The sequence below is a fragment of the Lepisosteus platostomus genome, chromosome 19, assembly GCF_059453375.1.
Source record: "Lepisosteus platostomus isolate fLepPlt1 chromosome 19, fLepPlt1.hap1, whole genome shotgun sequence".
Taxonomy (NCBI): Eukaryota; Metazoa; Chordata; class Actinopteri; order Semionotiformes; family Lepisosteidae; genus Lepisosteus; species Lepisosteus platostomus.
The window spans coordinates 2,021,866-2,042,733 of record NC_142629.1 but is presented as its reverse complement, the minus strand read 5'-3'; the positions used below and the strand labels follow the sequence as shown (position 1 = coordinate 2,042,733).

General features: G+C 46.6%; 1 protein-coding gene across 2 annotated transcripts in view; it reads left to right on the top strand.

Annotated features, from left to right (window-relative positions):
* shisa9a (shisa family member 9a) overlaps window positions 1-18,445 on the top strand; it is an 87,790-nt gene extending 69,345 nt beyond the window's left edge. Inside the window, exons 3-4 of one of the 2 annotated variants that reach the window (XM_088613321.1) lie at window positions 1,520-1,669; window positions 8,661-18,445. In XM_088613321.1, the coding sequence (XP_088469447.1) occupies window positions 1,520-1,669; window positions 8,661-9,052 (542 nt within the window). In that variant the 3' untranslated portion in view covers window positions 9,053-18,445. Of the gene's footprint in view, window positions 1-1,516; window positions 1,670-8,660 lie in introns of both variants that reach the window. The other variant, XM_088613320.1, reaches the window with a different exon arrangement.
* Window positions 18,446-20,868: the final 2,423 nt, after the last annotated feature.

Here is a 20,868-nt window from a genome sequence, read left to right as displayed (position 1 = left end):
CAATATGTTCCAGTATGTAAAAAACTCTCCAGGTAGACTTCTAACTCTCACTAGACCCTGACAGTATATCTCAATTAAGTCTCTGCAGACTAGTTGCCTATAAAGTCACATATTCAATACAAGATCTAGTTACTGACTTTTAAGGCTCTAAAAAATCTGGCTCCTTCCTTCACCTCTGAGCTCCTCCATGTTTACACTCCTTCTTGTAGGCTCCAGTCAGCTGAGGCTGGTCCTGTGCTCACCGTCCGCGGGACTAACTCTTGGACATTTGGTGACCGTGCCTGTCCTGTCACTGTTCCAGTGTTTTGGAATGACCTTACTTGCACTCTTAAAGACCAAACATCTTTAGGTAATTAGGTCCCCTTTTCAGGCTATAAAGGCCCACAGGGAACGGGGGGCAACGGGGCACCATTTTTCTTGACCATCCGACACTGGAGGTGGAGGTGATGTGGTCAGCATCACGCTCCGGCCGGCCTGTTCCCCCCGGAAGGATCCCCTACCTGGGATTGAACCCGGGACCTTCCAGTCAGGAGCTAGGCACCCTTGCCCTCTGAGCTACCACAGCTCCACAACATCTTTAACTCTCTTCAAATCCAAACTCAAAACTCACCTTTTTACCAAGGTGTACCTCTGATTGCCCACATCTGTAAAGACCTGAATGCTCTTGTTTATTTTTTTCTTCATTCACTTTTTATTGTACTTTTTTCTTTCTTCACAATCTACAGCATCCTTGGGTTTGGAAAGGCACTTTATAAGTAAAAAGTTATTATTCTTATCTTCAAAAAAATAAGCATCAAATTTCAGAGGGTGGGAGCATTGGAGATTTGAAATTGCCAGAAAAGTGGACGTTCACATCTCTTATTTCTCACAGATGCTATCATTTAGCATGTCCGCTGCTGTCCACTCAATCTGGACACTGACCTTCACAGCGACATTGACAAAGAGCTCTTCTGAATCGTTTAGTCATTCTGAAAAACTCGGCAGATTCCTGCTGCAGATGTGCTTCAGTCTGCATCGGTGCCGGTCTGCATTTTCTTTTGTCTTTGGCATTGTGCCTCAGACAGCCTTTACTGACCATTAGACGGTAACGACTTCAGGTTCAACATCATCATTTAGAATCCTCTTTAATACCAGTGAGACTGTAATTCGCAAAGCAGTGAACACTTGAGCATGTCCATGAGGAGGTACAAGAGATAGAGAAGTTGATATCCAATTAATACCAAGAGTAATACGGTATGATGCAATGTGATATGATAATACTTCGCTGCGGGATTTTTTCGGAAATTAGTTTGGCTTCCAAGCAGCTATGTTTTGCGCACACGGAGACTGACAAAAAAAACATGGAGCCAGTACAAATAAACAGAGCAATAAAAATAAATGTCTTTTCTGTTATGCTATATTAACCCATACATAGATTTAAGCCCGATCCAGACTCTTTAACAGGTCACGCGCGCCACAGGAAGTCCCCTCACCAGACAGCTCATGCCTCGCTCTGCCTCGTCTCGTTTCTCTCCAGAAGGCCCCCAGATGAACAACGTTGGCCCCGGCTCACCCCTCCTGCCCACCACGTCTCAGCCCCACTACCCGACCCTGGGCCAGATGTCCCACGCCTACGAGCAGCCCCAGGCCTACAAGGAGCTCAACAAGTACGCCTCCCTCAAGGCCGTGGGTAAGGACCCGCCGCTCCCAGACTCCCCCCCCCGTGTCCCCGGCCGGGCTGGGGATCAGTCCGGGCCCCGTCCGCCACCGAAACGCCCTCCAACGCAGGCTCACACCTTCAGGAGCCACGTTGTCACTGTTGTCGAGCGAAAGGGTTTTTATCTCACTGCCTCTCCCATGGCTACCCCTGCGACCCCTAACTATAAAGACTGTCCACATCTCTGTGTCATGGATCTTTGCTGAACTCCGAGCTCATTTTAAAATCTAATTTGATATTAGAATGTAATGTCCATCGAGAGTTTGGTCATTTCCACAGAGAAAGATGACAAAATGATTAACTGAGCAAAACCCAAAGACTTTTAGAGGTCCTCCCATTTGTCTGATACAAATTAACTTAAGAGGAATGCCACCATTTGTGGTATTTTAACTTCATGCAGTAAGCCCATTCACTCTCATTGTTTTGCTGTGTGTGATAAAGGCTTATCCTCCACTAACACACACGCGACAATCCTAAAGAAAGCGCATCGAGGAATTCGGGTAACCAAAACAAGTGGAAAATGACCCCAGTCTCCCAGAGAGCTGGAGTGAGCTGGTGTTATTTACTCCTGAGTTCCTGGTCTAATTGCCTTCTGCTCCGCAATCCCGGTGAGGCTGAATTCTGGGAACGGATCAGTCGCCGCTCTCACAAATCAATATGCTCTTCCCCGTGCCCTAGCGCCTCTCGAAGGTCACAGTATTAGATTTCTACCAGGCTCCGAGCAGCAGAGACTGGTAGCTCATAAAAAAGGGTAGCTGGGTCTTCAGCCTAAAGATGTTTGACCTTCCCACCTTGTTTCACATGTACCTGGGGCCAATTATATTTAATGTCAAGCATCGCCTTCGGTCAATTCAGCTCTTACGACTTGGGCATTACATCGCTGCTTATTCACCACCTGCAGTCAACTTTCACTGAACTTTCAGAGCCATTGCATCTTCATTGTCCTTACACTTCTGTAAGACAGCAATTCCATGGTCAAGTCGTTAGCAAAACCTTCACATTTCACAGTGTTGTATCCATGTTGTTTTCTTGCTGGCCTATGGTGTGGCGTGACATGATGGCTCACGATATCACTAAGAGAAGAAAGGGTGTTATCGTATGGACCCCGTCGCTTTTAAAGCCGGTGAAGACCGAGTCCCCCTTTAAGAATTCACGCGAGACAAACCAACATGGAGAATTTTTTTTTTCCCCAAGAAAATCGGAACGACGATTGTTTCCTTACCCAACTAATGCAGAATCGTCAGCTGCATGAGGCCCCCCTCTGTGGCTCTGACCTCTGTACTACTAGACAAAAGGAATGAGGATCTGCAAAGACTCTCCCACAGCAAACCCAACTGTCAGAGCCATTCAACCTCATGTAAGAAGCTCCACTTATTCTGCAGATACCCACCAGTATAATACCCCGCAGTGGAATCACCGATTGTGTTTTATACATCTCGGCTTACAGCTACGAACCCTGTGACCGCACACAGGGGAGAATGAGAAATTGTGGGCAGACTTCTCTGACCTGCCCGCCCTCGACCCCCTTCGTCTTTTAACACCTCCACGGCGTTACAGTGCTGACTGGAGGAGAGAAGTGTGAATTGGGGTTGGGGGGATTCGAGCTCCATCGTTAGGGGAACATCCGTCACAGTCGGCTGGTGGCAAAACCACGATGGCCGAGCTCAACCGGCCCTCAGAGAGACACCTTTGCTGGAGGAGCCCCTCGAGAGGCTGCGAGCGCCACCCTGTCCTGCAAGAGAGCTGATGCCAGCTGGAGAAGGGGTGCAGTGTGGTCACTGGCCCACAAGCCTCAGGATTAGCTAGACATCTGTGCATCGATACTTGTTGAGCCCCCCGGGAATCCCTCCCTCCCTGTCGAGATATTAAACTGATATGAAATTGCTAGAGCCACTTTTCCACCAACAACGGGAAAGGATAATGAAAAATGGGTTGCAAGTGCTTGCTACCAACTCCCATGAGCAAGCCTTGAAAGCAATAATTGCTGTTTGCACAACAGGCTGACATTCATAGAAGAAAATAGTACCAAATTAAACACCCTCAGTGGGTAGCTTCTTAGATGGACTCACCTGTGCAAGACTGTCCACTTAAACTGAATGGCTATAAGCAGGACGATAACCACACTCAGCGTGGCCTTGGATCAGAACTCAATCTCTCTTGAACACACGTCAGAGCAGGGCAGTGATGTGCAGGATCAGCCTTCGTTGAAGAAGGTGAACTCTGAGAGCATGTCAACTCAGAACTTTTGAGTGAGCTTCTAAACAAATAGGAGAGTCACATTGATGTTCCCAGTGTTTGGGATTCACAGTTAAAAGCTCTCTTGCCACATGGTGTAGGTAGATCACTTAATTTTCTTTACCACTCGACCACCCAAAGCAAACTTAATTGATACTACAAATCCTCAAAAAAAAACAATTTCCTACAAACTCAGGCAGGATCCTTTGAGCTTCCACAAGAATCATTTAGTCTGACTTCAAAGTCAACCTCGTAATAAGCCTGCAGTCAGCTGACAGCTGTCAACAAGCGCTCAAGCTTTCAAAAGAAGCTGTACGGCGAGATGTTAGAACTCAATAAGATGTTAGAATCCAGCTGAAAGCATTCAGCTTCTAAACCACTGTAGAGCTGTTCGACTGATAGATAATTAGGGAAACAAAGACAAGAAAAATTCCTTCAAACGAGATCACTCTCTGAAGACTGTAACAGAGACATCAGCCCTGAAAGTCAAACAAACTCTTTTGTAATGGGTTGCCGGGGAAGATTAAGGTTCTTAAATACTGTGCTTTGAGTGTCAGGATACATATTTTCTAGGACCATCTGGAGCCCGGGAATATATCAGTAGATCCCAATGCTATGTGCCGAACTGCAGTTCCCCCACCCCACCTCTAAAAAAGTTAGAATAGAAGGCTGACAAGGAAAAGCTTTCCTTTTTGGAATTGAAACTCCCGCCACTGTTTTACATTAAGGACATGGAGACAGAAGTTGCTTGTCATCTCTCGTCTGCGTATTCATTTTAAATGCATTTAAAAAACGGTAGCAGTTTCCATCACATGAGAAAATGCTTCTAAAGAGAGCAAGGAGTAATGTGTAAAAGTACCTGTCATGTTTTCAGTTTACTGCAGTGACAGATACCCGGGCAGCTAAGACAATATTTGCTTGAAATGGACACACAGGCCTGCTGTCACAATTAACCAGAGCTAATTAAGACAACCAGATGGTCACCAAGAGGAACCCAGGCTGGCCTAATCATTGCCTAATCCTCTTCTCCTTCCCTGGAGACTACCAGAACCAGAATTGCCTCTGGGCCCAGGACAGACCCAGAGCTGGGATGAATACAGGAACAGAGCCGAGGAAGGAGAAGACACAGGTGTCTTTGGGAAGCAGCACTGCCCCGTTGGCACGTGAGTGGAGAAACAAACACACATCCAGGAAAACACACACTTTACCAAGTGGAGGGAGGCTGGCATCTATCATCCCAAATCCTCATTAAAAGGGAAGACAAGCCCTCCAGCGATTCTAATGAGTTGTTTACCAGCAGTCAGATGTGTGTATGTTTCCCAGGGATTGTAGTAATGTAAATAATAACAAGAAAACAAAATGGCAAAAACAACACCCAGCAGTACTTGGACGATTATAAATAATTCAAGTGACCACCACTGGACTGTACCGTCTTGGATGCTCAAATGCTCTAATTGCTCAGAACAATTGCATGCAATCTATAGTTGCACACTGAAAGCTTTTCTGCTCTGGCAAAACTGTTTTCATTTGCCATTCACCTACAGCACCTGTGTATTAATATTGGGCTGGATGGCTTGCATGGACTCGCAGTCACTGTTTGGCGTGCCCGTGTCCTCAGAGGGGTCTTACACCGTTCAAACAAGAAGAGGAATATTGAACTTCCTCTGTACCGAACACGTGCTGGAGTTTTTAACTTGGGTAGAAAAAAGAAGGCGACGCCACTAGCAAAAAGCCGCCGGCGCCAGCAGAGAAATCACAGCACCCCCACAGAGCAGAAACCCCTGCAGATCAGCTCATCAGCGCTGGAGCTGTTAACCTGGGCTAAACACCCCTCGCTTACCACTCAAGCAGCAGAGACACACAAACAATCAAATTGGCTGAGCCACTGAGGAAGGCCTCATTAAAATCCCTTATTAAAAATGACTGTTGGGGAATTAAAACACAGGAAATGAAAAGGCAACAAATTGATGTTTCAATTAAGGGCACGATGGAGCAGGGCGATGCACCTGGTAAGAATTCAGGCTTCACGCCATTTAACTGTGATGGAGGTCTGGGGAGGGGGTGCAAATGTCTCTTCTTCTCCAGAAATGCGGTGCTTCTCTCCTGCAGCTGCAGTTATCGTTTATTCCTTACTTTCGCAACCAGACAGAAGTGCAGGTGAAACTGCACTTTGATGTACAGTAATAGAGCCTCTGCTTATGAATGCTTCCTGCGATATACCGTAATTAACACAGTGGTTCACCTGTGGTTTCACCACGCCTGCCATCCATCCGGCTCAATCCACCATACCTTTGTTCACCTTTCCTCTCTCTCTTTCCATTTACTATGGTAATTTTTACTTTACTATGCCTGTACCGTGGTTTACTGTAGTAAACTTTTAGAATTACATCTAGGCAGAATAATACTTACAACAGGGGCTCACTAGGTAACATCTGCTTATGTAGACTACATCTAGAATTAAGGACTATTGATTGTCTTTCAACGGTTATTAAATGTTGCCAGCGTTTATTCTTTCTAAGATGTAATTTTCTTGTTTTGAGAAGTACAGTATATACGACGTGTTGCTCAAGACGTGAAAGATGTCTGCTCTTTCATGCTTATTACTGCCAGAATATATCTGTAATTGCAAAAGAAGCTCATGTCTGCTGCTTAGACTGTCTTGGATAAGAGTATAGTTATATAACATTCAAGATCACAGCTTTTCATTAGAGCTGTTATCGGCGTAGACCTCATTCCAATATCAAGTACAGTATCAGTCTTTTCTTGTTGTGAGCATTATAGCATTTCCCTGTATCCAGGACCATTTGCGTTTAATGTGTTATTGTGAAACATTAACAGTTGCAAGTGTCGTCCTAATTAAAATACGGGATGTCTCTGTGCATGCCACTTTCGCCGCTGAGGAAGAACAGAAAAGAATCTTGCTGAATCTCTTCCGTTGTGAACACTGCAGATGGCAAGTCAAGTTTTCAAAATCCTCAAAGATACTTCCAAAGTCGGCCCCAGTCACTGCCAGCCCATCAGTGACACACTGAGATAGGATCGCAGGTGGAAAATAAGAGGCAATTAAGAAGGCACTTTCTTTGTGCACGGGGTTATGAGGCTGGGGAACAGACTGCCAGGACAGGCTGTTGAAGCTGATACTCTGGGATTCTTCCCAGAGCGGCCGAATGAGATTTTGGGATCAATTAGCTTCTGGCAGTGAAAGGAGCAGGACGTGACCTCTGCCATGTTTGTTCTGCAGCCAAAGTGCACACGAAAGAGTCTGTCCACTCTTCCTGTGCTCCTGCCCTTGTCAGTGAAGCCGAGGAGAAATGGGAAACAACTTAAAAGAACAACCAACTTCATTCTTGTTAAGTAACCTGCATTCCTCATTGGCGGAGTTGGGAGTGCAGTCCGTGGAAATCTGCAATCCGGGATTACGCGTGCCATATGCCTCTGCCACGTCACAGTGAGAGGCAGACAGAAAAAGGCACGCGGAGAATGTTTTTTTTTTTAAATCACTTCGCACGGATATATTTATATCTCCCATCTCTATTTCTAGGCCTGCCTGTCTGTTTGTTGCGTCTGCTAGTTTTTTTGACTCATTTCTCTCTGCATATTTCCTCATCTCGGGAGGTCGGGATGAAAGCGCCGCTCTTGCACGGCTATGCGTGTCACGAGAGGGCAGGCCGGCGCTCCCTCAGCAGGGCACAGAGCAGCAGGGGTCAGTGTAGACGAGGCAGCCCTTCCCCATACTGATCCTGAGCCAGAAACGCAGAGGAGAGGAGCGTGTGGGTGAGGGGAGCGTGAATCAGAGACTCCGCACTCACGGCAGCCCCCACAGCACTGAGCCACGCTTGTGTGGGAAAGGAACAGAAGGGGAAAGGATTTCGGCATAGCTGTGTAGACAGCGATCCCTGCTCACACAGCAGGGCAGAAACAACGGCCTTCTTTGGCCACTGAGCTGGCGTGTGTAATAATAAGGAGTGGAGACGAGGTGGGAGTTTCTTAACGTTCGGTATTGGAAAACGAAAGTTTCCGGCCGAAGGCACACTTTCGCAGCACCATCTAATCTAAACAAAGGAAGGGTTAGAAAAGAAGATTATAAGAAACGATGATGTTTATACTAAGTATAAAAGTTATATATAAGTAATAAAGTTTCATTAAGCTTTCCTTAATGAAAATAGTGTTGTGTGCCTCCATTAGTATTCACAAGAGATTTGTCATCTCTGTTGCCGGGATGGCGCCGATGTGCTCCTCAGTCGCCCACACCTTACTTCCAGCCCTGCCTTGGCAGAGTCACCCTGCTTCGGCTGTCAGAGGGTTGCTTTCACCCCCCAGGCCTGTCTGAATCACCTTAGCACGGCTACACAGCAGCTCAGCTTCATGGCAGTGGTGCTAATCAGTCAGGCGTTGACCGAGGGAAACATCCGAGACCACAAAGCAGGCCTACTTGGCCTCTTGCCCTGGGAAAATCCTATTCCTCCAACCCCAGCAGCCTCCAAGTTTCTCATGCAAGTTAAAAAGGTCTCCAGACTCAGCGTACAATAAGACAAACCCTTCACCAATCAAGCTTTACATCAAATTGGACAAGTCATGCAATGATCACTCTTCATGCTGGGAAAAGTGGTTCTGGTATCACTCAAACCACGAGCAATGGCCATTTCCTGTCCGCTAACCCCTGTGATCTTTCTGTCCCCCTCCCCCGCCCTGTCTGCCCCCCTGCACGTGTCTGTCTCCGGGCCGCCAGCGGAGAAGGCGAACGACGACTTCTACTCCAAGAGGCGGCACCTGGCCGAGCTGGCGGCGAAGGGCAGCCTGCCCCTGCACCCGGTGCGCATGGACCACGAGCCCAGCCTGCCCTTCAGCCCCGAGGTGACCTTCAGCAAGCAGAACGGCCACAAGTCCAAAACCAACAAGACGCACACGCACCCGCTGGTCTACGGCTCCAACACCATCGCCAACCCGGGGGCCCTGAAGGGCTGGGGCGACACGGAGACGATGGGCCGCCGGCAGATCTACGGCCCCAAGAAGCCCTGCATGGTGGAGCAGGTCAACGAGCTGCAGAGCGCACGCAGCCAGCACTACCTGCCCCCGCAGCCTTACTTTGTCACCAACAGCAAGACGGAGGTGACAGTGTGAGAGCGCCCCCCCCCCCCCACACACACACCCACCCACTCCCCGCGGCCCAGCAGTGAGAGCACGAGAGTGGGCGAGCGAGATGGACGCACGAGGGGGTACGATGGAGCGGGGGGGGGGTGGGGGGTTCGGGGGGCAACACTTTTTTCGCGGCTGTGGCTTTGCCAAGCGGCTGGCCAGGGGCGTGGCGCGGAGGGGGCGGCGTGGGGGACCCCAGCAGCGCAGCCTGCAGACGCGTGCGTCTTCGCTTCGCGTGTGAGTGTCCGCCTGCGGCAGACGTGCACGGGACTCGCTCGGCGCTGGGGGAGCGGGAGGGTCGGGGAGAGGTATCGGGGGGAGAGCACAGTCATTTTAAGCAGACATCAAATAACACACAGCTAATAAGGATAGTCATCGTCGTCGACATAATAATAGCAATGATTAACAACGTGAACCATAACTGGAAACACAAGAAGACGGACGGTCATGGATGGATGAACCAAAATACACAAGCAATACATAGGTGGTTAACTAAAGACAGCGACAGCACTTGACTCACGGCAGTTTGAGGGATATTGTCTATAAGCAAACTGCAGTACCTAAATCCACAACTGTGATGCACGAGGAGCTCGTGACAAACCGCAGCGAGGGGCACGAGGGGAAGGGCTCCGCACGAAGACCCCTCAGCAGCTCTCTTCTCCGCGGAGGCCTTGGAAACCTGGGCTTCAGAGCCGCCTTCGCTTCCTGCCTTGTGTCACGGCCAGGGAGCGGGCTAGACGGGCTCTTCCCAGGCCTGGAGCAGAGGGAGGGTCACGAGGAGGGGGGGGGGCACGCTCTGGAGCTTTGCATCGGCGGGGGCACGCGCGGAACCCGAGAGACGCTCTCTTCTCGGGACTCTGGGAACGGCACTGCGGGAGCTGCCTGCCAGTCGCCTGAGCAGATGGGATCCTTCGGACCTGTTTCTATGACGCTGGGAGGTGCCTTTCTTGTATTTTTAAAGAGTTTACAGTTAACTTCCGTCTAAGAGCTGAACTCTACAGGCTATCGATGTCTTGTACGGATACAGAAAAAAAAAAAACACAAAAAAAACACAAAAACGAAAAAAAAAACTTCAGCCATTGCAGTTTATGGTATGACGTACTTGCTGTTGATTTGTAAACTTTAACTTTCCTTTCTTTCAGTTGGTAAATCTTTCTGTCCATCGGCTGTGTTAACACACAGGAACAAGAAAGAGAGAATGCAGGACAGACCTGGGCTTGATTTTTAATTTTGGACCCAGGTGCCACTGCTTACAGCTCGAGTTTTGTCATGGCTTCCCACAGATCCACCCAGTGCTGTGAACCAAGGGACTCCTGTCTGGTGTGTAAATTCTTCCAGGCTGTGTTCACAAGGCTTCTGTTGCTGGCGTGGTTCCCAGGCAAAGAAACACAGAGTGAACTCACATAAGTCTGCTTTATTATAAGTACAGCAAGCTGAAAGCATTGAGAAAAAACTAAAGCAGGTAAGTCCAAAAAAAGAATCGGAAGATGGCGAGTCTTCAAATGCACAGCACTGGTAAGGGATAAATCCTAGATGTACTGTGCCATGATACAATTTCATTAAGCACTGAGACAGTGAGCCCAATACCCCTCCAGTGACACACTGCCAGGAAGGCAGGTATAAAAGAATGAACCTGGTCCTATGAAATATTGGTCCCATATATATATTTCCAAAAATGCCTGAGCTTTTTTAACCAGAACTGCTGTAAATTGCAATCTAGAAACCTGGTGACTCCAGATCTTCATCATTTGGCAAGGGGTTAGGTGATTGGCCTAGAAAGAAATTCTGGGAGGAGGGATTCTAATATGGAGGCGATCAGTCCTAACCCCACAGATGGAAGCTTCACTCTGCTGGCTCCACAGCCAAGAGCAGAAACCATGTCTGAACCTGCGGTTCCTCTTGTGCCGAACTGGATTACTAGTGCAACAACAGCTGTATGCACGATTGTTCTATTCATCAAGCGCTGCGGTCATCATCAGTAGAGAAAAAAACGGCTCACGTTCCCCGTTAGTGGGTGAACATTGCAGTGCTTAGTGAAATCCTCTGTGCAGAAATACAGTATATCAAGTATTAATGCACAGCTTGAGGCTCCAGGATATTTTTTTTAGGGGGGGGGGGGGGTCTTTAAAATACAGGGGGGCTATGGCAACATCTCCGCAGTCAAACACATAACCGGCACTGGCCAAATCAATGCAAAAGGCAGGGTTTTTGTTTTGTCTAGCTAAGCTCTGTTAACTGAAGAGCTTGGGTACTGGTGCTCCAGTCAAAAAAGAATCGCAGCTTACTTTGGAGATACTGGAAGGCATCAAGTGTTTATTCAACAGACTTGAGTGACTTCTAACAAGCTCCTGCTCCCCATGTCCCCTCCGTCTTTCTCAATGCGGCCTAATTTGAAGCTGTAAAAGGCAGCAATTTACAGCTCATTCAGGGGGGAAGCATGGAAACCGTTTGATTTCTAGATGAGGGTCATGTGTTTGTAGGCTGTGACAATAGCATCTGCATTCATGAACCAGAAAAGCCAATGTAGCTGCCAAGTGTTTGAAATAAGATGTCAGAGATGTTGAGGCTGTTTCTGAAAACACAAAATCTGTTTGGGTTTGATCCATGCTTTCATAACAAAGACATGCAAGCTTCTTTTGTGGTCTAATCAATAAAGCAATTTAAATGATCACACTGTAATTGAAGAAAATAAATGAAATCTTCATGGAAACAAGAAAAACAGTATTCCGTTAAGTAAGAGGGCCAGGAAAATGTACAATATGAGGGAAACCAAATCTGAAATTTTCAGCACCCAACTGTTCACCATCATGGCCCAGAATTGCACCCTTGTAATGCAAAATTCTGTTCATTGTCAGCACAGGATGTACTGTAGGTTTTACTGGCACGGTGTGAAAACCAGCTCCCTCTCATTGATTTCTTGTTTGTTAGTTTGAAATTAGGTGGAAACATGGAATTATTTCTTAATGAGAAAATCTATTTTTTGCTAGATAATGTACAGCACCAAATTCAACTTGTATCACCACAGGCTTTTCTCACACCCTCTGAGCAAACCTGCTGCAATCCTGAATGAATGTACTACATCCAGAAGAGGACAGATCAGACGTCACCGAGTTCAATCCCTTTCTCCTGCAGTCTTAGTGACGAACCGCGACACACCGATTTGTCATCAGACTCTTTATCACACCTTCTCAAATTTCTCTCAACTCCTTGAAACTCCTTGTCTTTCAAAAATGTACATTTTTTAAATTGAAATCAGGAACAAAGAGAGAGAGAGAAAGCAGTTCTGAAGGACTTGCTTTGAAAGAGAAATAGATGAAAAAATCAGTTCAGAAAATTCTAGGACATAGAAAAAAAAACACAATATGAAGTGGCCTTGTGATGCAGTTCACTACATTTTTAAGTTCCACTTTCATCAGTGCAGTAGTATTGAAAGAACCCCACAGGTTATCTGCACTCATTGGTCATCACACTTGTATTTCGAATGTGCATCACAGTCCCCACCACTGTTGGGCTCGGGATAAATTATTCAAACTAGGCACTGCAAAAGAAAAGAAACGTTCCACCCTCTGCAGAAGGAGACATTGTTGCTTTGTGCTCACTCACAGGGCTCAGTGGGAACCTTCTTCCCAGTCCAAAGATAGAGAGCAATATTATCTTGCCAGCTGGGTATTTAAACACAATCACAATGGCAACAAGGAGAAGGAAGCTGGAGACCAGTTTTCCTGTTCCATTGGCAATCAGTTTTCATTGGTGTCGCTGTCTAGGTTGAGTTTGCAGTATTTTTAAAATGTTTCAAAAGACGCTGCAGATGGGGACACAGAAGGCAATGGCTAATACGTTGCTTTAAAGAATCAGAAATCACAGGACCGCCCTTCCATTACAGAAGAATGTATTTCCATAGCAGGAAGAGAACGCATGTTTCAATGGTCGGGTTATGATGTCAGCTGGCAACATTTAAAGCCATTTTGATAGTCATTGGACTGCTGATGTGTTGACAGTGGCCCATCAGCGCCCATCAATTCCTCTTCAGTCTGTGGCGGGCGGGCTCCTGGGCCAGAGGAAAGAACGCTGGTACTTGGAAATTTGCAGGGCAAGTACTGGAGGGGTTGCTTCAACAAGCTAGCCTTAGCTGGCCTCCATGCTGTGCAGCCAATAGCTCTACAGCTTTCTCAGTCCCTGTCTGTAAACCTGTCCTCTTCATGTGCCCGATTGTTGTCTTGCAGAAGGCATTCTCCCTTTTTTAAACGTTGTGCTTTGGGGATTAAGCTTTCATGAGGCAGCCTATTCGATTTTACTTCCAGGCCACATAAAGTGGACCGGTCAGGGTTGAGGGGTGAGGAGCCGCAGGTTCGAACGGAAAGGGCAACAGATGAAATATCCCACAGCACACAAAGCAGACGTTGGAGCACATTTCAGCCACACGTTTCCACACACATGCACACCTGCCCTGCGAAGCCCCATATATCTTCACCTCACACCACCGTGTGCTTGAGGTGAGGTGTGTGTTGAGTGTCAAGTTTGTGCGAGGCAAAAGGATGTATAACACAGGAAAGGATAAAGAGGGAATGTGGACCTCTGAGCAAACTGCTAAAACAATTTGAAGGCGAAAGAGAAAAAGAGAATGAATTTTCTAGCAAAGAACAGAATCCAGCATCGATTTACAGCTGTAACTCTCAACTACAAGACTCTTTAGTAACAAACACTGTTACCCATCTCTTTAGACAAAGTTAGCCACTTTTTATCAGAAGCTTTCCAAATGTAGGGGTGTGAGTCTTCTGATTGAGGACTCATATCCCTTGCACGTAATTGCAAGTCTGCAGGCTAATCCAAATTCTTTGCTGGCTCTTGTTCTCTGTAGAACAGGTGGCTGGAATCAGACAGCAGATGAGCAGCCCTATTTCGGAGGCAGGGCAGTGAAAGATGCCAAAGTTCTGCTCCGCCGAAGAGAGAGAGAGCTAGATTGTGACTGAAGGAGCTTGTGCTCTAATTAGAAAAATCAAGTCCCCCACCCCCCCCAGCCCCATCAGTGATCTGTAATGAAAGAGAACTGAAAAAAAACAGCAGAAGTTTGGATCGTTTTCCATCAGCAATCTTGAGCATTGTGTATGTTTGTAATTTATAGTTCATTCCATTGACTTCACCAGGCGAGTGTAGAAGACCATGTATGCATTACTGTCTACAATGGTCTCGCACCTAAATCAGGCGGTTTGGTTTGCTGATAAATGCAGTGCTGAATGATGAGCTCATATTTTAAATATAGTAACTTTTATGTAATTTAAGTCATCTTTCCTGCCAAAGGCAGAGGAAAACTGTGTAAAAAAAAAAAGAAAAGTGTTTTGATATACCGTATCTATTAATAACATCTGTTATTTCCATTCAGAATCTTCAAAGGCAATCAACACAGAATACAAGTTGAGGACCAGTGCAAAGTGTATTTAAATCAATGCTCCTTTTTGGACATTAAAGCATTCTACCAACTCTTCCTGCAAAAGAGAGCTCTGATCTGGACACTAGAGCCTGTAGCTGAGGCTCCTAAATCCTCTGGTAGGCAGGGGTTTATACTTTAATAGCCCTGGCAATGACATTGTGATTAGCAGAAGCTGGCCTGCTCTGTGGAAGAACGTCACTGGATCTGTGGCACACACTTGTACCATGTAATGAGAGCTAATCTGCTTGTCCAAACTGTTAGTTTAATGTCCATGTCAGCTCAATTAACAGGGGGGTGCTGGGTCTTTCTTCCTCATGAGCCCCACAGATTCTCAATCAATTTCTCATTTGGCCCAGATGGTTTTATTAAGAAAAGAGTAGGCTGACCTTTAAATGGAAATTGTTTTTGCCTCCTTTGCCCTTATCTATCATTACTGCCACGGCATCTGTCCCCCAGCCAGGGAGCTCCACTGAGGAGAATGCCGCAGCCCACTGTGTAACCATTTGCTGTCGTTAGCAAGACGCGGGCCTCAAATACAGCTGTCTCCCAGCGGCTTGCTTCTCCTCTCCTGGCCACATGCACGCTTAAAGCACCCGCAGAGAACCCTGATCATGGGGTTTGCTTATCCTTTACATTGGGGGGGGTGGGTGGTGTCCCCTAGATTTCTGTCAGAGTTGATGCAGACGTGCGGTCGTTCCCTAATGCCCCTCAAACGCACTGCCACAGCCTTTCCTCAAATCTGATACTGTATGTCCCAGCCATGGAGTCCCCCAAAAATACTGATTAACCTGGATAAGAGGACTCTGCCTAGTGGTCTCTGAATATAAACCTCTTCTTGCTAATACAGTCTGTGCTCAAAGAGAATACTGATCATATCTAATGGCTAGGAAGTGCTTTGTATTAATGCAGAATACCACACCGAAACGTCTGCTACGGTATAATAAATAAATGTTTTAACTCTGGCCTTGCTGTTATGGTGTCTCACACTGTGCTTCCATCCCGATTTTACATGCTGTTAATAATGAAGGACTGACTGCTTCTGTTTGGCAATCATTAATTTTTCAGCAAATCGGCCTATAATTAATGTCAGATTAATTTTTCCGTGAAAAGATATATTAGATTTTTTCCAAAGGGAGAGCACATACTGCAGAATTATGTATTCTGTTTAAGGGAGAAAGCTACATACTGTATCTACCAATTATATCTGATATTCTTTAATCATGACGGTATTCCAATACGAACTAATCTTCACCAGGTCCCACACTGAGCCACAGGTTACTGTGTGCAGGCTGCCTGTGGCCAGGGGGTTAGTGGAAAGAGCTTTTCAGTTAGCTCTCTCAAATTCTGTCAGGGAAAAAATACTAAACACACAGTTCAAATTCCCCCTTTTAAGAGAATGCTCACAACGAAAGAAAAGATCAAAGAATATTTTAGTACGTCTTCCAGTAACTCCAACAAACCAGCTAAGACTAGAAAGAGCACATGTGAACTGTGCACAGAATAAAGGTAAACATACAGACATACTGTTTCTGAGCAGCACTCCTCATTAATTGGCTGGTAGTCTAAGGAGTTGATCTGCAAGGCCGCTAACCTGCGCTGGGTGGAGTTTGCCAACATGAACTGCGATTCATTAGAAGATACAAAAGCAAAGAATTGTTTATGACATTAGTTACAGTTTATAGTCTGCAGGTTCAGCAGCCTCTGTAAAAGCACAGAGAACACATGCTTTACTCCTTAACCCTACACAGCATCGCTTTGCACATAAGCACACACCCAAGATCCTGGAGAGCTGCTCATAACACACATTTCATCACTTGCAAAGCAGAAAAATTAAGGGCGAGAGATGTTGCCACATTTTATTCTCCTCACATTCTCCTCTTTGCTCTTTTTTAAATATATGATACTACGTATGATACTATGTAATAAGAAGGTTGTAACATTATAATACCATTGTAATTACAAGGGTGTAAAAGAACTTTAACAGGGGTGCAAGGCAAAGTGCTCTGGATGTGGTACTGGGTCATGTCAAACTCTACCACTCACTTTAGGTCCAGAGGAAGTCCGAGCTTTCCAGGAAATATATGGAATTGTCCATCGGATCAAAACGTGATGTTGTGGAACTGTTAGTAGACGCAGGTGCTGGCTTTGGAATTACGGAATTGTCTGCAGTCTAAAGACGTGCGTCAGCCAGGGCAGAGAGAGAGGATGCAGCAAAGAGTCAGATTTGCTCTGACTTCAGAGACAGACAACATGTCTCGCTGCAGAGAAACTGGCAGCAGACTCGCTGAATCGCCCCTTCCATTGCAGGGCCCTGTAAATAACCTGTGAGGTGGGAACCGACAGTTATTGTCATGTGTTCATTTGCTGCTTTTTGATTTTCGTTTGTCAGAGAAAAGTAACGCTTTTGAGTAGAACGAGAGAATAAAGACTGTGGCTCAAAAGGAAGAATAGCTGAGAAAGTGTATTCGGAGGTTTTCATACGGCTCCTGTTCAAGACGTGCGACTCTGGAGGTACAGAAGTTCTGCTCGTACTGTTTTCACAAAAGTTCAGACCAGTTCATTTAGCTCTTATAAAACAACCATACACATTTCACTCGTTTTTTATGAATTGAGGCTGGTTTTCACAGATTAGTGTTTTTTTTTAAATATGGTTCTTAAGAAACAAATAACTTTGAAAATGATTTTTTTCATGCTGCAATAATTCTCCGTCATCACACTGTATGTGGAATAGAACTGAAATACATACATATCTTTACATTGAGAAAGTGCTACAGCAGGTTTTCACAAAGTTCATATTTTCAGCTGTCGATTCGAAATATTTCTTATTCTTCATTTCCCCTACGAGTGAGTTATTATTGAATCAGACCATACTGTAAGCACCTCTGCCAACCACGGACAGATTCATATAGCAAACTGCAAAAAACCTGGCTTTGGTGCCGATGGGTGACAGATAACCATAATTCTCAGCTAGACATATGGGGGCTCTGGAGAGCCGCAGACTGATGACCCCCCACCCCCGTCCCCCATTACCCATAATTAAATCCCCAGCCCGTCTCCCACCTGCTCTCAGCTGGCTGTGACCCTGGCCTGGCTCCCCCTGTCTGTTGGCACAGCCTGGACTGAAACCTGCTATCTCCTCCCTTTGTATAACTACAGTAGATTTCCAAAAACTGCTATAGAAAACTGCCATAACGCTTTTTAAACCTGTCAGACTTCCACAAAAGAGAATTATTAGTGTCCGGGCCGAAACAGGAGCTCCAGAAACTATGCATTATTGTTCAAGCCTCCTCAAGGCTGGAACTCAGCCTGCTCTGAGATCGCAGTGGAAAAGCTACCATTTCATTCCCACGCAGAGCTGTAATATACCTGTGAATAAACAAGACTGTGTCAAATGCCAAGGGAGACATCATTGCAACTGTTTGGTTTTTACTTCAACCCAACCCCTCAAAAAGACTCTATTTCTTTTCTTAGCTTTGTCCTGTTTAACTTCAGATATGAACTAGATTAGAGACCTATTTATCATGCAGTATCAGAGATTAAAACTCTATTTTTTGTTATTACTAAAGCCGTGACTTCATATCGCATTTGGGTTTTTTTTTTAAAAAAAAGCTAATAAAATATTTAGCTCTTTCTGTGGTCTTTCCTTTCGTTTTCACGATTACTGAAGTGCATAACCCTCTGTTTCCAGTCCTTCCCAAAAGCCCCCGCCCTTCTTTAATTTGTAAGATTAATCAATTGAGTAACTGTATGTTTTGTTAAAAGTGGACCAGTGTTTGTCGCATCATATCACGGGCAGTTCTGCTAGTGTTAATATATTTATTTCTCTGCCTACTCTGATTTTCTGTTGACTGTTTGGGGGTTTCTCTCAGAATGTTGATTTGTAACCTATCTATATTCACTGTACAATATTTACATTTCTTACGTGGCAATAAAGCGGAATACAGACCTTCTTTGGAATGGGCTGCCTGGTTTGTGCAAGGCGATGGTCTCCGATGCTCAAGCAGAAGATGATTTCATCTGCTATTATTGTAACTTCAGGTTTGTCTGCAACAGGGTTAATAAATGTGACATAACCAGTCCACAATCTGAGCCCATCCATGTGTTTTCGACTGTAAAAACCCAAACCTCCCGAGCTGCAGCGGACTTATCTCTTGTCCCTGAGAATTTGATCTTCACCATCGAAAATTCCACGGCTCTTACAAACCACTGAATATTCATACCCTCACTCTCACGGGTAAATCAGACCCAAAGCCTAATGATGCCTATAGCACATGAAAGTGCTGTCTGAAAAGTGCCCTTGTTTCAGAACAACCGAGCTCCAGAGAGGGCAGTGTGGTAGATGAAGACGTCTAAGATTTCTATCGTTCTTCCCTGAGATGAGGATTGCGAACCATCCCAGCTAGGCACATTGCAGAAGCTGAGACAACCAATGTGCAAGGCTTCTGTGGAAGAGCAGAGGAAGAATAAAATGTCTTACTACCTGCCAGTCCTACTGGTAATATGAGCACCACACCCTGTGCCCGGATACTTTCCCTACCTTCCTCTACGACCCCTCTGTCCCTGAACTGTAGCTCTCAGCAGGCTTGAGGAGAAGAGTCCTCGCTGATCTCCTGCTTACAAGATCCAGTCAAACCTGGAACAACGGGAACCATGCTGCTTGAGAATGCGGGAACGATCCTGCCCTAGAATCCCAAGGGGTGCAGCGCCGATGGTTTGGTGCCTCCATAAGGCAGGAGGAATTACTGGCTTTTCATTCCCAGAAAACGAGGATCAGGTGAAATGTGCAGGGACTGAGCAAGCGTATCATAACGCTGTACACCTTTCTGAAATGGACATCAATACAGCAAGAGCATAAATATCAATCATAGCACACCCCCGGAAAAAAAAAACCTTTTGGGGTGGATGAAGGTGGAAAGTGTGTTGAATGTGCTACAATATCACATGACAATTTCTGCTACAGCCTCAGCATGGCTTCTTAACACTGACTCCACTCTGACAGCACTGTTGGTGAAAAGGCTGTTCCAGTCACGACGCTCAGCTTAGGCGATTTGTCTTCCCTTGGAGTGAATGGAGGGGATTCAATTTCCTTATTAAGAAGAAGCTGTTTAACATCCCCAAATAACTGTAAGCTCATTAGAGGAGGAAGCTCATTTTCTCCCTTCACCTACCAGTGGGTTAGGCTCTTGACGAGCGGGCCGGGTGGAAACGGACTTTCCCCAACAGTGATCACAGCCTGTGAATGAGGAGCGGTCACTCCTACAGAGTGGCCACACGCAGGCAGCGCGTGTGAGACATCGTTTGGCATAGGTCACGCCGCTGAGGGAACAGCAATCCGACCTCGAGGGCGAGGCTGACCGAACAGGTCGACAGGAATGAGTCAGGGAGCTGTGGCAAGGGTGCAGGGCGACAGGAGGGGTGTGAGAGAAATGTCAATGTCAGAAAAGCTCAGGGAATATATATATATAAGGTGAGATGCACTGTATATAAGTCTGCTAATGGAAGCATGTGAGATTAGGATCTGAATTCCCTCCTGAATGTATGTAAAAAATCTCCACATGCAGTCAAACGCTTGCAATATTTGTTACATTGCCAGTCTTTCAAATGCAAAGTCAGGGACTGCAACCTGAAATCCATGTAACAGTTCGCACTGTTGCACTACACCATAACCTTCCTTTTCCACCGACCCGGTGAGCGACAAGTCCCTATTCCTGTGTCTTGCCAAAAGTCGGATGCCTTTGCTTCCCTTCCAGTCTACGCAGCAAGCAGGGAGGGATTTTCAAAAGCTCCCGTCCTCACAGGCGGTTTTGATTCAAAAGCAGAGGCACCCCCGAACTACAGTGCGCTTCAGACGGAGAGATGCCCCAGCGTCCGACGCTGCTGGCTGGGAGGCCGGAGGCACTGCGCGCCAATCGCGCCACCGGCCCGTCACCTTCCTTTGTGCCGCCTAGCTAGGAGGGAACATGGCACAGGAGAGGTCAAGCGCCCAGGTAAAGCTGGCAGGCTGTCGGCAATCAAGCTCCGCAGGTATTGTGCCGGCCGACAGTGGGAAACCAGGACGCGGATCAAACGCAGAAGGCGCGCCTCCGGCCCATTACTGATCACGCGGGTGACGGCTTTTCACCAGCTCTGCTCCCCAAACGCGGCGGGGTCGCGTCGACCTAATAACGACGCAAGCGGAGTGAGCGTCAAGTGCGCTTGAGACGAATTCGGTGTGCCGGCGATCTGTCTGCAGGGCGGAGAGCCGGCCCAGAGAGACCGAGGCGCCCCTGCGGCAAAGCTGGCGTGACTGCCGCCGTCCTCTCCCCCTCTCCAGTCTCTCCGCATCCACCGGCACCCGTTCCGATCGGACTGGCCGGGCACGGCGACGGGGCGC